A 16,686-nucleotide genomic window follows, 5' to 3' on the forward strand; every position below is an offset into this window, starting at 1 on the left:
ATTTTAAAAAAATTATGTATATGTATGTCTAAACAATTTCTATTGCAATTCATAATAAGATGTGTTTTAGTATACGTGTTACATTGTTATAACAGAGTGGTTAAGGATGTGGGCTTTGGATCAGATCAAACTGGGTTCTGCTTTTGTGACCTTGGGTTATTTAGCTCTTAGCCTCAGTTTTCGCATCAGAAAAATGGGCATTATAATAGTAACTACGTTATAGGGCTGGGGGAGTAAATAAGATAATGCACTAAAGCACTTTTCACAGTACTTGGTACATAATAAATAATAAATGTTAGTTATTATTTTATTATCATTACTATTAAATATCACATGATTTGGGGGCTGGGCCAGTGGCCGAGTGATTAATTTTGCGCGCTCCGCTGTAGGTGGCCCAGCGTTTCGTCAGTTCAAATTCTGGGCTCGGACACGGCACTGCTCATCAAACCACGCTCAGGCGGCGTCCCACATGCCACAGCTAGAAGGACCCACAACTAAGAATATACAACTATGCACCGGGGGGCTTTGGGGAGAAAAAGGAAAAAAAAAATCACATGATTTTATCCTAAAGGAGTTCTTATAAAGTTACAAAAGTAGTTTATTTAAGCAAATATGCCAAACTTCTCTATCCAAAAAGAGTTTTGTCTTTTAAAATCCTTGGAATTTTAGGGGCTGGCCCCCTGGCCAAGTGGTTAAGTTCGCGCGCTCCGCTGCAGGCGGCCCAGTGTTTCGTTGGTTCGAATCCTGGGCGCGGACATGGCACTGCTCATCAGACCACGCTGAGGCAGCGTCCCACATGCCACAACTAGAAGGACCCACAACGAAGAATATACAACTATGTACCGGGGGGCTTTGGGGAGAAAAAGGAAATAATAAAATCTTTAAAAAAAAAAAATCCTTGGAATTTTAAAGATTACCCTTGGGAACCGGGGTATTTTCTCTTGTCAGGCTACTTTAGCTCAGAGCTGCCACAGAGAAGGAGTTACACTTTTCAGCTCTTTGCACGAGGTGGAGCCAGATGGCTGACGCTGAGCATGAGCATGAGTCCAGCTGTGGTTTAAGACACGGGCATTGAGGGGAAAAGTGTGTGTGTGTGTGTGTGTGTGTGTGTATGTGCGTGCGCATGCACCTTGTCCATGCTCTGTTGTATTGTCCATTGGCTGGAGATAAAAGATCCAAGAGCCTAGGGGACCATGGAGCCACAAGATGGAAGGGGCTGGCGTCCCTGAATCACTCTGTGGGGGAGAACCTCCCACTGACAGGAACTTCTATTAGGTCAATTCACTGAAATTTGGCGCCTTATTTTTCTTTATATCTGCTGGAGCCACTGTAACTAAAATACCTTCAGTGCTAGGCGGGCGCCACAAGAGAAAAGCATTTGTGGCTTGATGGCACGTTTCGGTTGGTCCCCAAAATGTATTAGCCGGCATGAACGTCCACCTTATTTGTGGCTGTGTCTAGCCACAAACCCATCATCAATGGGCAGACCTGCCCCTCCTCAATCTGTCCCAAAGACTGTACCACAGGGACTGGAGACAGTTCCTAAGAGGGGCTCCTAAAATATCTTGAGCCCTCTCAGCACAAGTGGAGTAACTGAATTGCCTCCCAGGGGGTCTCCTTTGAGGGGGACAGGACTCACTTAGCATGTCTGCTTCTAAATCAGTCATCTTCACCTTCCAAGCATCCAGCAGCTCAGCTGTGGAGAGAGGTGGCCGTGCATGGGAAGCCCTGGCGGTGGGGGGAGCAGGTTAAGGAAAGAGTGGATGGGATATGAGCTAAGTTGGATAAGCCACATGCAGATAACAGAACATGGACTGAGCATCGTCTTGCCCATTTCTGTGGTTGGTGCTGGAATCCCCACAGCTGTGATTGTCAACCTATGAGAATCATGACATCTTCTCACAATGGAAGTAACTTCAGAAGACTACAGTGTCAGACCTGGAGGGCCCTTGGAGATTATGAGGTTCAATCCTCTCACTTTACAGATAAGTTAACTGGGCTGTAGAAAGAGGAAGTAACTTGCCCAAGGTGAGAGGTGGTTAGAAGCCAATCTGGTCTTCAGACCTAGCTCTTCTACCACACTCTTGTCTCTTCTATGGCATCAGGCTGCCTCCTCCATGTTTTTGGTTTCCTAATCAAAGAATTAAAAAGTTCGACAGGTGGGGTCATTTCTGGCTAGAAAGAAGGAAAGAAGGAAGGAAGGAAGGGATCTTTGTGACATATATGTGCTTTTCTAGTTAATGTAAATTAAAAGTAAGTTTGAAAAAATAATATATTCACATTCCTGCTGTCCCTACCCCACTTGCTCTCAATCGGGATCTGACCCTTTACCTCAGAGGGCAAGGCCCAGAAATTTCTAAATCGTAGGAAAGAAACTCGATGGGCAGCACACAGTGGGAGCTTCAACAAAAAACTTTTCTATAGTTTTGTTAATATTTCACTGTTTTAAAGATTTGGAGCAATCTCAGAAATGTTGCTCTCCTCCCTTCCCCTGACCCCATCTCACTCGCAAGTAAGAAACAAACACGATGGGGTTGAAGGCCTCATTTCTGCAGAGTTGACTTTTTGGTGGCCAATCTCTTGGGTCTGTGGAGTGAAAAAAAAATGTTTTTGGTGCCAAAGACCTTAATTAATTTGCTCTTGTTAAATCCTAATAACTTGACCCACTGGAGCAGAGAATGTCCCATTTGTTTGCTGGGAGGCCCTGTCAGCTTCTCTGCAGGGGAAGACAGTGTCATTAGAGATGACGGAAGACGGGGCAGGTGGAACAAGGACATTCGGTGTAATCAGATCTTCTCGTTGAGGGGACACTGGTGAGGGAACCAAAACCTTCAAGAAGAAGCACTGTCCCAAATAACAGAAGACTCTCAACTATGTGAGGACGTCAGGTCAGGCTCGTAGGCTGTGACTGGATTCAGGTTCTCATAGTTTCGGTAAACCCTTACTGAGAGCCACTATGAGGGAAACCTACCCTGATAAGTGCCTCCGACCCTGGTCACTGATATTTCTGAGTGCCTGCTTTTCCCCATATGCCATCTCATTCAAGCCTCTCAGCAACCCTCTGAAGACAGCATCATTATCCCACTTCACAGATGAGGAAAGGGAAACAGAGAGGTTGTGCAAGTCACTCAAGGCCCCAAGGTTAGTAAGAAACTGAGCAATATGCAGACATTGTGTAGCACTACTCCTGCCATTCCAGAAACCCACCGAGTTTTGTGGCTCAGTCTCTCCTGTTTCTTCTCGTTCTGTCTCCATCCATCCTTTAAGAGTTTAATGTTCCCCAGGTTTCCGTCCTTAGCCACCTGCTCTCTGAACGCACCTAAGTTATCTCATCAAAACCCACAGTTGCAATCACCTCTTGCTGTTGACCTTCAAGTCTTATTATCCAACCGCCTGCAGACACCTTTCCTTACCACCTCCCCCATCAGTCACCAGTCCCCATCAGAACTGGTCCAATGCCCTCGACACCTTCCTCTATGTCACAGGAGGGAACCTCCTGTGTGCCGGCAAAGATAGAAAGAGCCTCTTTCTATCCCAAAGAGGCTCTTTCCTGGCCCTGCCCTCTCCTGTTTGCAGCCCGTAATATACTGTGTGTGTCCTGCTTCTCTTCTACTGCAGACTCTTGACTAGGAACTGGCTCCTGCCTCTCTGCCTGGATGTTAGGCTTAAGATGCCTTTTGTCTCAGTGCCTTGGCTGAGGACATACCCTTTGGTTCCCTTTGTTCCATCCATTGCCCACCCCATTCTCATGCTCAGCTATGGTGCCCAGTCTCCACTCAAGCCAGAGTCCTGGGGTCTCCACTTGCCTGGAAGGAGTTCAGAGGGTCCTCTCTAGTCCACCTCCTAAGTGCTTCCGAGGTCATCCTGTATACCTCTTCCCCACTACCACTGTTCTGCGTCTCTTCACTCCTTGCTCAGACTACTAAAAGTGTTTTCCAAAAGGCCTCTCCCTACCTCTAGTCTGCCTAGCTCTGATTCATCCTCTCCACAGTTGTCACAGTTGTCTCTTTAAAACATACGTCTGATCATACTTCTTTCCTTTACAAAATTATATCAATGTCTCCCCATTGCCAGGGGGGTAAAGTCTGAGCTGCTTAGCACATGAGTCATGACATGGTGGGATTTGGCTCCTGCCAACCTCCCCATCCCTGTGGCCCATCACCCACCCCCACACCCTGGCTATTTGCACTGAGCCATACAAACATACCCCAAATTTCCTAAGAATACTTGTTTTCTCATGTGAATCTACACATGCTAGTGCCTCTGCGTGGAACATTCTTCTCCACTCTTCTGTACGAGCTTTGACTTATCTTTTGAAATCAGGTCAAGGATAGGGTCCTTCCTTCAGAAAGTCTTCCTGGCCTCCAGGAGAGTTAATTGCTGTCTGCTCCGTTCTACCTTCCTCTGAATCTTATACAGGCTCCCTCTGTGTTGTGGTTTATTTGTAGCCCGTGAGCTCCTTAACGGCAGGGACTGTGTCTCATTTATCTGTCTGTTAAAGTTCCCTCAGTTGGGGAACAACACAAGACAGCCCATAAATGCTACTGAATGAATGGCTATGACCGTCCTAGCTGCCTCTAACTCAGTCATTTCTGTGCTCACTCAACTCTAGGTCCAAGCTCTTATTATTGGGATTAATGATTAGCTTGTTTGCCTCCCTAGTGATATGTAGGATCCTTGAGAGCAGGTGACTCTCTTGTTGGGAGTCACCTCTCAATAAATATTTTTGAGTGAAAGGATGGGTTCCCTAAGTTCATGTTCACCAGTAGATTTAGCTCCCCCACCCCAAGTACCTTTCACCAGAGTGTCTCACAGGGAGACAGACCACTCAAATTTCATCTCAATTTCTCAAACCACCCTCTCAATTGGTGTCAGAATAGCACTGATGAAAAGGGAGGTGCAACAACGGCCAACCTCCAAAACCCTGAATACAGAACAGGAGCGGCTGGGGCTCACTGGATTTCTTATGGCTACCAGCCGTTACTCTATGGGTCAAGGTATTACTAGACCCATTTCCCCTCAAGCTGCCTTCCCATCCGGGCTCTGCATTTGCAACTTCACAGAGCAATCAGAGATGAAACAGGCACTAGAAAGTTCCCTGGAACTGGAGCCAGAGGTTCTTGGGCCAATCCTCAGCTCTACCATTTGCTGAGCTGTGTGACCTGGAGCCCAGCTGCTCTAAGCCTTTCCTTTTGTTAACTATGGATCACAATACCTACTCTGCTTATCTCGTAGGGTTTTGGGCCCTCTCTCAGTTTCTCTTTGTTCTTGCAGGGGTTTGGCGGTTTGTTCTCGCCACAGCGACTTACATTTGGCTTTCGTAGTGGCATGGATTGGTCTAGGAAGCTAGGACTCCATACAAGAGATGCTTAATCTTTAGGGGCAGCTTGTATCTCAGAGTGTATGACCCTCTGATATGATCAAGTCCAGAGCCGTTGTCCACAACCTTGGACCCGTGTTTCATCAGAGAGAGAACTTCCTGGCAACAATTTCAGGCAAAATCCTTTGATGAGAACCAAAGGCCGTTCCCTGAGAGTCGTTGCTCCGGAGTCTCCTCATTGACCATTGATTCACCTGGAGGCCAGCCAGATGGATACAGCCATGGGTAGGGCTGTGTGGCTTCACGAGCAGGAAGCTGACCATGTTCCAGACTCTGCATCCTCTTGGCTTCATGGTAGAGAATATCTGCTGAGCTGGTTTTGACACCCAGTAGAATTTCTCCTAATGTGTCCCTCCCACTCTCATGAACTTTCCCTCAGCGCACCACTCTGATAGAAAAGGTAAATCTATTTTTAAGGATTAAGTAACACTATACGTTTTCTGTTTACTCAGATTCTTTATTATCTGAGGCCATTTAACAGTCTTAAGAAATAGACAAATTGTTCTTGGTGTCTGAAAAATAGAGAAAGTCCAAAGACTCATTTTAGGAGATGGTCTTGTTCATTTCTTACTCAGCCTTCTGAGCTAACACAGAGCTAGATGCATTTTCCCTTCTCCTGACGATAAACTTTTTATCCAGGTACTGAATTTCTCCATCCATGCAAGGAGTTTGGGTCTATGGATACAGATTCTTCCATTCAACATTTTTTTCAGCCAGCATTTCTTGAGAACACTCACCTCTCCCATCACCACTTCCACCCACTTTCTGGTGAGGAGCCTTCTCTTCCTGTGCCCTCTCTTTCATCATCTTCTTCTACTGTCTCGGGATTGCCGGAAGGGAGTTTCTCCTTTCCCATTGGAATAAGCTAATTGACTGAATTTTAAAACTGGTGACCACCTTAAAAGTAACATAGCTGCCACCCTGTGGCTCTCTTGGCTGTGTGTTCATCTTTGTGCCATAAGAAGACCACATTAGGCCTCCTTCTGGCTGGCCCAGCCAGCTCTCCATTCCTTGTTGCAGCTTCTCTGATGTCCACCGGCTCAGTAAATCAAGTTGTGTGGCCAGAAGTCCAGATAGAGGCAGGAGGTGGTAGGAAGAGTGGTGATGACATACTTTCTCCTTCTCTCAGAACAAACTTGACCCTGAGTTGGCATTCTGGCTCGTTTCCCCTGGAGATCTGATGAAGGTGGGGTGTCAGCTGAGCTATAACGTTGCCTTGGTTGGAGGTAACCCCCGTTTGGAGAGTCCTTTACTGTGAATGCCTAGTGGGAGTGGCTTTGCGCTTCCCTGAGTACAGCGACTCATAACTAAGTATGACTTTTGCGGGGACCCTGGAAACTGTGCCAAGGTGGACCCTGCGCCCTTCTTCCTGAGCTATCATTGAGGGGCTGAGAGACTAGCCCTGGACTAGGACATGGAGTGCGGCAAGGATGCCTGCAAAGGTAAGCCGGACCTGCCTTGTGGAGGCTGGTGTTCTTGTCCTACATTCCTCTCGGTGAAGCTGGTGCCAGTCACTCTCTGGTAGTTCTGTGAGTCTGAATGCCTAGTTGAGCCTAAAAATAAAGATACCCCTGGTAGACATTGCAGGCTCCCTCTGATTCTCCTATCCAGAGAGCCCCTGAAAAGCTGACACTGTACAACCAAGTGTGCTGTGCTGTGTTTCCCTCAATTGGCCAGAACACTGCAGAGGAGGAGAAGCGACCGATACTCGAACTTCACCCTTCAAACCAGCAGCATCACTACTGTGCGTCATCGCCATCATCGCAACCACCTCAAGAATCTGCGCCCTCCAACTGCCGCCTGTCACCTCGCGCTCTCGTCTCTAGATCACGTATTGGTCTCTTTCTGGTTGTGTCTCCCAGCATTTCCTCCTATGAACAGCATCTCTTAGAAAAACACTGAACTGAGAGTCCTACTCTGCTGGCTGAGTCAGCCTGAGACGAATCCTTCAGTCTCAGAGTTTCAACATCTGAAAAATGGGAAGCATAACCATTGCACCCCGGGCATGCTCTGAAATGGAATTCGCTCCAGCTGTAATCAATAAAATGATAGAGCAGTCTAAACTCTGTGTAGGTGAGATAGTCTAAATGTAAATATATCTGACCACTTTGCAACCGCCCCAAAAGCAGTCAGGGTCCCCGTGCATCCCCTCCCATCAATGGCTGTCTCCGTGTGGTCACTGGCTTGTCAGAGCAGATGGACAGATCATGGAGATCACGATGGGGCTGTGCATCTGTGAAATTACGTTTTCCTAAAAGCTGGGAAAGAAGGAAAACAATGTGGAAACCTCAACAATTAGCCCACTCTGCTTTTTCCAGAAAGTGAAGGACTGAGTGCCACATGTATGTGAGAAGAGAAAGAATTAGAGGGATAGAGGTGGGCTGGGGGAGGCAGGCAGATAGAGAGGAGCCAAGAAAGAGACGGAGGAGGAGATGGTGCCGCAGAGCCATATTCAGGGGAAGACTCTCTGAGCAGGAGAGACCAGAACAGCAGGCAGGCCAGAGTGGGGGTGCTGGGTGGCTCAGAGCCACAGGGAGCAGGCCTGCTTGTGGGAGTTTCTCCTGTAGGGGGGCCCAGGTGCACTCAAAGTCACAGGTTGCATTTTCAGGTATCCCATAGGCGATGCCACGGGACTCCTGCTCTCTGATGCAAGAGGGCTAATGAAAGAGCACCAGACTGCCAGAGGGAGACCTTGCTTCTAATCCCAGCTGAGCAACCATGAGCAGATCACTTCCCTTCTCTGAGCCCCAGTTCTCTCAACTGCAACACTGCTCTGGTCTACTGCAAAGTCTCTGCAGTGTCTGATTCTCTCAGTCTTCAAGTCCATGGAGCCCTGAGTGGTAGGCAGTGTTTATGCTCCCGTCTCTCACACACACTCCTCCAGGGGAGGAGGAGTATATGCCCCTGCCCCACCACCCCATTGATGTTGGGCTTATTGGTGACTTGCACTGGCCCATGGGCTGTGAGTAGGAGGGACAGTGTGTCAATAATGAATCTGAGAAGCAATGCAAGTTTCCACCAGCTCTCTTGTGCTCCTGCGCTCGGCTGGAAGCATATACCCAGTAGTCCCTGCTCCTTTCACCTGCCTCCCGGCGTGAGGAGACCCTCGGAGCCTGAGCCCAGTGCACAGTCAGGAGCTAAGCTCAGTCAAGCCCAGCAGAGTCACAGCCATCTCGCAGACCCGTGAATGGGAAATAAATGTTTGTTGTTGTGAGGCACTGCGATTTTGGAGTTGTTTGTTACTGCAGCCAAAGCTGACTAATACACCACGTGACAGGAAAGCATGTCTCATAGAAGCACGCATCAGGGACCGATCAAAAGCCTGCCTGAAGGAGAATGAAGGGCAGCTGGCGGGACCCCTCCAGGAAGGCCTTCCACTCTTTCCCCCGCCATGCCAGAGCCATACGCCTCCATATGGAGACACACCTGGTTTTTGGCATCAACAACCCACGCCTCAGCAGGAGTAGGAAGGGAGTTTGATGGGAGGTAGAATTAAATTAGAACGCCTCAAAGTCAAATTCCTCTCCATTCACAGTTCTTTCTCTCCCACCGTCCTCCAAACCTGGGCCGAATGTTTCTTTCATCACCGTAATTAAAAGGCTCTTGGACTCGGGGTTGATGTATTGGCTCAGCCAGCAGGCATAGGCGGCAAGATGCTTAGACTAGTTTACCAGTTCCAGCATCACTGGTCCCTGGCTGCTGTAGTCAGTATGCAAGTCTCCAGGCCTCTCTGATTCTAAAACTAAAGGACCCCAAAGAAATTCACAGTAACGTCTTCCCAGCCAAATTCTAGCTAGTAGATGTTTTCCTGCCAAACAGAGCAGTGTAGCACAGTTGATGTGATGCACAGACATCATGCCCAGAGAAGACAATGGTGGGCCTCTAAGGCCCTCAGGACTATGGCCCAGATGATAACCTGAGAGCTCCGGGTTAGCATGTATGACCAGTGCTCAAGCATGCTTCATTTCACTCAGAGAAAACCAGGACCATTCCCCACCTCCTCGGTTACTTGGATGAAGACTTCAGAGTTGACAGCCATAATCATCCATTGGGAAAAACAAAAAGACCCAGCTATCCACCAACCAACCTCACATGATGGAAGAGGAGGAAACATAGATTTAGGAATAGTGTAAGGGAACAAGGAGGGACTAAAGTGGTGGGTTTCCAAGTTTTTTCTGAAACACTGAAGACTAAAACAAAACCTTACCTGGAACGGAAATGTATGTAAGTGGATAAAAGGTCAGAAGCTCCGGGTGAGGCAGGAGTGAAGATTCAGAGCCTGTCTGTGGAGTATTCCATTTCCCACCCCACAAGGTGGCTCCTGAAACTGTGTATGGAACCCCAAGACTACACACGGTTTGCAAACCACTAGACTAGAGAAAGCTTGGGCATTGGAATGGGCTTAAGGAAAGCTGAAAAAAGGGGGCAGGTATCCTCATAGCTGTTCCTGGGTGTTTTGCTGTGAAGAGGATGGAATTAAATGTATAGGCACCCCTTGTCATGGCTTGCCAGTCATGGGGTACACAACAGAGAAGAGGCCTTCCATATCTTGCTTGAAGCAAATAGATTGACCAACTGACCTTTTGCAAATCTTCTTAGAGGCCAGCTTCCTTATCCTCATCTTCCACTGGGAAAGACAGATCTGCTTGGGAAAGATTAGATCTTCCTTCTTTGCCCTGCCTCCACCCCCTCCCCACTCACCCCTCAAATCTAAGCTGCTGGCCCCTCCTGAGCTCATAGGTCTCAAGCCTGGTGCCGTCTCTGCTCTGACCTTCCAGAGGAAGGAATTCTGAGGGATTTGGCTAACTCACCAGCATGTGGCTCCCCATTTCCCAGCGAAACAAGCCCCCAGACCCACCTATGCACACCACGTCCATGAATCCATACATCCCGTAGCAGATCTGGAAGAGGAGGTCTTGGCGCTGCCATTTTGCCGAGGGACTGAAGGTCGACCAGATGAGCCAAGAGATACTAGCGATGAGGAAGAGGGAACCCAAGATGGCAGCTGCAATCTGAACCTTCTCAATGACTGTCAGAGAGATGGCCTGCCACTGGGGAGAAGAGAATGGCAGGTTAGCAGTGGCTTGGATGCCTCACCCCATTTCCCTCCCATTCCCATCCTTCTTCCTTCTGCTGCCCCGACCTCTCACCTCTGGCTTGGGGTTTAAACCAAGGCTTCCCAACTTGTAATACAATGGATATTTTTGCAGATTTCTGAGTTTTACATTGTTCTTCTGATGTGGAGGAAACCTATATCACACCAAATGATCAGAAGTTACTGTAGGGAGGGGATTCTGGGCGCACATGGCTGGGAAGGAAGGCCTACAGACAGAGGGATGGGAAGAAGGAAATGAAAATGCAGAGCTAGTGCGAGTGCTGTTCTAGGGCCCAGAATATTCTTTTCAGAGCAACGCTGTCTAATTTCACAATAATGGGCGCTGAGAGGGCACAGACCTTTCTTTTGCTTGTTTTCTACACCACCTGGCATGTCATTTAATATACATGCTGGAGATTATCAATTCAACAGACAAGGAGAGGAGACAGGATGTGGGAGAGAGATAAGAAAAACAGTATGATTTCCTGACTGTATATGGTTACTGAGATTTCGGTTTTTTTTTTTTTTTTTAACAGAAAAAGCACTTTACTAATAGCAGTATTGATGGATGGGTTGAAGGCTGGGGTGTGGGTGGGTTTCAACTCTGAAATACAATGATTCTATGGCTGGTCTAGGTAGTACAGGCTTAAGAGTCCGGAGTTGGGTTTTAGTTTGGGATTTATTCATGCTGTCACTCAACAAATACGCACCATGTATTATTTATGTGACAGCCACTCTGCTGGTGCTGGAGGTAAAGCAGTAAGCAAAAACATACAAGATTCCCGTCCTCGTAGGGCTTACAATCTAGGGAACACAGATAACCAAATAATTATTTACAACTGTAATTCATCAGGAGGTACATGGCACTGTGGAAGCCTTTGATAGGAGGATTTGACTTCCCAGAAGAAGTGATGCTTAAGTTGAGTAGGAGTTTACAAGGCAAAGAGAGGAGGCAAGAGTGCTCCAGGCAGAGGGAAGAGCATGTATAAAGGCCCTGTGGCAGAAGAAATCATAGTGAGTACAAAAACCTGGAAGAAGACCAGAGTGGGTGAAGCAGAGAGAGAGAAAGGGAGCGTGGGGTGAGACAGCTACAAAAGTAAGAAAACAAGAGCATGTGGAATCCTGAAGGATGTGCACAGATTTTTGACTTTGTCCTAAGAGTACACATGATGCTATTGAATGGTTTTAAGCAGAGACATGACAGGATCAGATGTGGGAATGTGGAGGGAAGTACTATGTCCTGATTGTAGGGATTTGCGTAATGCCCTGCAGAGAACACCCCCAGAAGGTGTTTCAGCCTGAACTCTCAGGAAATGCAGACAAGCTTCCATCTGCCAACAGGGAGTCCTCCCTATGTGTTAAATGGCCTGGATAGAAGCACAGATTGTGGCTCCAGCCAAGACTGACCAGTGGCCCCTAAGGAATTGTAACCATTGGAAAACATTGCGCTTGTTAGTCTAGATATAGGACATGGGCCTTTACACTTAATTATACAGACAGCATCCCATTACAGGTAATTGGGCCTTTAAGTTTTCCACTGCTTCCCCCGGCCTAGGGTTACACATAACAAAGAAATTTTCCAGAAGATGGCCTGATCCTAGAGCCTTCTCTCATATAGAACAAATGCTTCTTCCAGAGCCTGTCTCACTATCTGTGAAGAGGGATTTTGACGGAGCTGTTTGTTTCTACCATTGAGTCATCAATAACCCTTGCTTTCTCCTGCTCTAGACTTCAAAAACCTCAAATACAGAAGCACAGAAAGAGCCCAGGACACACAACTGGGACAATTTGGGCCACAACCACGCAACACTGCTGCTAGACCAAACTACTTCCTTCTCCTGGCGCTATCAGGAAAAGTGAAATGGCATTTCCTGAGCCCACACTGCTGCATTTCCAGGAGCAACAGAATCAGAGGGAGTCCCTGGTGTCTAGAAACTCATAGTTCAAGACACAGTAGTAACTTAAGAATAAGCTAATGTCAGTATTATCAATTCTGCCATTTGCTTACTATACTTATGAGATTAGAATAACTTTTTCTTTTTTTTCACCCCCAGGAAGAAGTTATCCATAAATGGTTTTTTATTTTATGAGTCAAGGGCTGATACCAATTTATGAGCCACGGGGGTGCTTTGTGGGGCTTGTGGGTCTGGACTCAGACCCTTTTATGAGGCTTGAACAGCTGAGAAGGGGAGAGTTAAGGCACCCCAGGATGTGGAATCAGCCGTCTCACGACACTTATTTTAAGACATTTCCAGATTTGAAATGAATGGCTAACAGTGGAACCAGCGTGGGGGCCCGCTCTTCTTCTGACCCTTGGGACACCATCAGGATGGCTGAGGTGTCTGGGGGTTGTACTGCCTCCATCCAGAAATCATGCCCCTTGCTGGTCCCCATGCATGTACTAGCACGCATGCACACACGTGCGCACACACGCACACGCACACACACACACGCACGCACACACACACACACACTCATTCCTGGCAGACCCCCATGTAAATCTCCATAGTGTTCAAAATAAAATGCCCTGGACACTGCAGCTCTGGGTTTCCAGCTGCCCCACCAGGCAGAGACCCCACTCCACCATCACCACCAAACCGCTCTTCTCCTGGGCTTGCAGAGTCTACTCTCCCCACCCTCCCTCAGAGAGGAGGAGAGAAACAACTGGACCAGGCCCTGAAGTTCCGTCCTCACTCGCACGCTGGCTAATTGATTATGTGGCAGCTTAATTGGCTGACCATGCAGATGTGGAGGTATTTTCAGAAGCAAAGTGCTCTCTGTTTGTGCGTGCGCCTTGCAGGGGAAGCTGCTGGATTTGGAGAATTTATGAGCTGGTGCAGGGCCTGCCAGCTCCTCTGGGGAAGATGGATGTGGCAGGGCACGGCAGGAGGAGTGGAGGGTGGATGAGAGGACCCCCTGGCAGGTCCAGCCCTGTGTGAATGTGTGTGGCAGACCCCACCCCCTGCCCCAGCCCCTCACAGGAGCCTCTTCATATTATCTCCCTCTTTCTTCCTCATTATCCATTCTTCTGTTTTTCTCCGCCTCCCTTTCCTGTCTCTTCTCCACTTTTCTCTGGTCCCTTGTCACAAGACATGCGGTCTATGGACCAGCAGCATAAGCATTACTCGATAGCTTGTTAGAAATGCAGAATCTCAGGCCCTTCTCTGGACTCCTGAATCATAGTCTGTGTCTGGACCAGATTCCAGGTGGATTACATGCACATGAAGTTGTTTAAGTGGCATTGAGTTTCCTCTCTCCTTATTTCCTCTTCTCTCGCCTGTAGCTTTTTCTGTCTTTCTCCTCACCCTCCCACCCTCTGTCATTTTTCTGTCCTGCTCACTTCTGTCCTCTGGTCTTTCTTTCTTTCTTTCCTTTCCCTCCCTCCCTACCCTCCCTCCTTTCTCTCTTTTCCTTTTGTTCGTTCATCCATGCATCCATCTATGCATCCATGCATCCATCCATGCATGCATGCATCCATCCATCCATCCATACATCCATCCATGCATCCATCCATACATCCATCCATGCATGCATGCATCCATCCATCCATACATCCATCCATGCATCCATCCATGCATCCATCCATACATCCATGCATGCATGCATGCATGCATGCATCCATCCATCCATCAGCTCACTTATTCTTTCATCTGATTCTCCAAACTTCTTTCCTTCTATATCTTTCCCTCTCTTTGCCCCCTCCTTTTCTCCAATTCTTGCTGAGGCTTGAGAGAAAACACAAAACTTCTTTCATCCCCTCCTGCCCACAGGCCATCCACAGTCTTGCCTACCTGGCCCATCTTGTTCCTTTTCTCCAGACTGCCCTGACTCTAAGGTGGAATCAACCTCCTGCAGAAAAGCAGAGAGTGTGGGCAGCCCCAGCGCCCCTAGTGCCCCCAGCACCCCAGCGGGCAGCCCCTGGTTGTACCTGCAGAGGATTCTTTGTGCTTATGGCAATGACGTGGTACTTGTAGTAGCACAGCTCGCAGCTCCAGCAGCCCCGCTCGCTGATCCACTTGATGAGGCAAGGCTGGTGCGTGCATTTGACTGAGCCATCACAGCGGCACGGGCTCAGCAGCTCCCCCTGCAGGAAGAGAGGCAGAGGGTGGTGAGGCCCAGCCTCGGAGTCTGGCACGTGGGTGGATGTCTGTGAGACTGCTAGTTTGGTCCATCCAGGTAGGCCAGACCACCCCACTCAAACCTGGCCATGGGCTTTGTTGGGAGGCACCAGACCCCACAGAGGAGACCTGGGCTCCAGCCCTCCACTGTGGGAGCCAGGCTACATCAGTCAACTCAGCTAAGAGTTCTAAGCCCCAGCTCCCACTCGGTGCTGGCCAAGTCCTAGGGTTTCTGTGAAAATGAGTGGTTAGATTTCTAGGGAAGCCCTCTGCTGTCCAAAGCCAGGGTCAGCCTCTACTGGCTTCTCTTTAAAGGCTCAGCCAGGGCTCTCAGACTCAGATGCCCTCAGGGCCAGATAGGGGACACAAGTGACAGAAGCCAGGTGGTGGGGACTGGGGCAAATTAAAGGGCCCAGACCACAGTGGAAGGGTCAGCCACTATCAGATCCAGAAAACTGTAGATGTGGGAATCTAGGCGGTGGTTTTTATGTAGAATCTCCCCAAAATCAAATGTTCTGGTGAGTGCAGGTTTTTAAAATATATTGTGAGAGTCATTTTGCCGAGTTTGGAGCTCAGGGCTTGAGCGTTTGTGCTCTCCTGCAGGCCAGCATGTGGAGACCCAGATGCCCTCTGGGAAGCCTTCTGCCCTGGGTCCCAGAGTGACAAAAGCATGGCAGGCGGGCAGGCCTGATCCTGGGAACCTAGAAGGTTGGGCAGATGCCCTCACTGGAGGCCGGATCCCTCCAAGTACATCCCTCGGGCCTGGCTGGGAGTGGCTGGGAAGCCCAGCCTGGGCAGGCCAAAGCAGGAAGGCAAAGGACCGGCCCAGCTCCATGGTGGCAGGATTTGAATCCCCTGGTGGGTGGACCAACAGTTGGGCTCAGTCCCCAGAGCACCCAGTGACCCTATGTCAGGTGACCACGACTGAAGCCTGCATCTGCTTCCTGCCAGGCCCGGCATGATGGCCCCAAAGTGCCTCCGTGAGCCTCCCGTTCTCCTCCCTCTTAGCTCAGAGTCCATGATTTCTAATCCCATCCACCCACCTCCTTCAATTGCTTTCCCAGAAACTTAGCAGTTGCTCCCCTGACCCCCCAGTGCTCCCTTCTGACCTATCCTTCCTTACTCTCTACGCCCTCCCTCCCCCAACTCATTTATTCTGGATCCAGCTCCTCTGCCTCATTCCTATCAAAGCATCCAGGAGATGCTATGTACACCCCCAATCCCTGAGCCCCACGCTGGCCTGGTGGGATACGACCACTGGAGCCATGTCCCTGCTAATTTAGGAAATTCGCCATTCAGGAAACCACATCTTGTGGCCAGCCTCGAATAAGCAAGCACAGGAGCTCCTGACCTAAAAGTTACAGATGTCTATTTGCATATTTAATCGTGCTCTTTGCTGTAGACTGTAGAACCAGTCATTTCCTTCCAAGAAGCACGGAATCATCTTTCCCTTCCACTTCAACTCCTATCACTCAAAGGCCACCCCTTGGCCCGGATGGGATCTAGAATGACCTTTTGCACCTGCCCGGTTTGACAGGTTTAGCTGTCAAACTGCTCCTCTGTCTTCCCGATGGTTCCAATGCCACCTCCTACAGGGAGTCGTCCCTGACTTCTCCAGGTTGAGCTCATGCTTCGGTCTCTGAGTGTCTCGTGCTGAGTGCCCTGGGCGTGTCCCTGTTAGAGCACTCAGCACAGCCGTAGGAGGGTCTACACATGTGCCCGTCCACCCGCCAGAGGAGCCCTGGAGGGCAGGGATGAGAGGCTGTTCCCCCAGTGCCCAGCCTACCCCCAGAAGGCCCTCAATTACATTTGTTCTGAGTAAATGAAAAAAATAAATCAAGTAGCTGCTCTGCTTTCCTGCCACATTCTGAGGAACAGGGACGAGGCTGCCCACTCTGTGAGAATGGGAACCATGTCCATCTTGTTGACCTTGGGAGCTCAGCACCTTGCTCAGTGCCCAGCGCTCTGTGCATTGATGTGCAATTAATGAACCTGGTGGCAGAAATGCTTAGAGGGCCTGATCCCCATAAAACCCTCCCTGGTTCCCCACTCTGTTCCTCCAATATTGACAGGCCCCCTCTCCTGGGCTCCAG

At 49.0% G+C, this 16,686-nt stretch overlaps 1 protein-coding gene across 3 annotated transcripts in view; it reads right to left on the minus strand.

The window, feature by feature from the left end:
• MARCHF4 (membrane associated ring-CH-type finger 4) overlaps positions 1–16,686 on the minus strand; it is a 105,584-nt gene that overhangs the window by 9,898 nt on the left and 79,000 nt on the right. For 2 of the 3 annotated variants that reach the window (XM_001489959.6, XM_070269252.1), the window contains exons 2-3: positions 14,404–14,559; positions 10,239–10,431 (exon numbers count right to left, since the gene is read on the minus strand). In XM_001489959.6, coding sequence (XP_001490009.1) covers positions 10,239–10,431; positions 14,404–14,559 — 349 coding nt within the window. Of the gene's footprint in view, position 1; positions 6,934–10,238; positions 10,432–14,403; positions 14,560–16,686 lie in introns of those variants that run through there. The other variant, XM_070269251.1, reaches the window with a different exon arrangement.

This window comes from Equus caballus, chromosome 6 (assembly GCF_041296265.1).
Source record: "Equus caballus isolate H_3958 breed thoroughbred chromosome 6, TB-T2T, whole genome shotgun sequence".
Taxonomy (NCBI): Eukaryota; Metazoa; Chordata; class Mammalia; order Perissodactyla; family Equidae; genus Equus; species Equus caballus.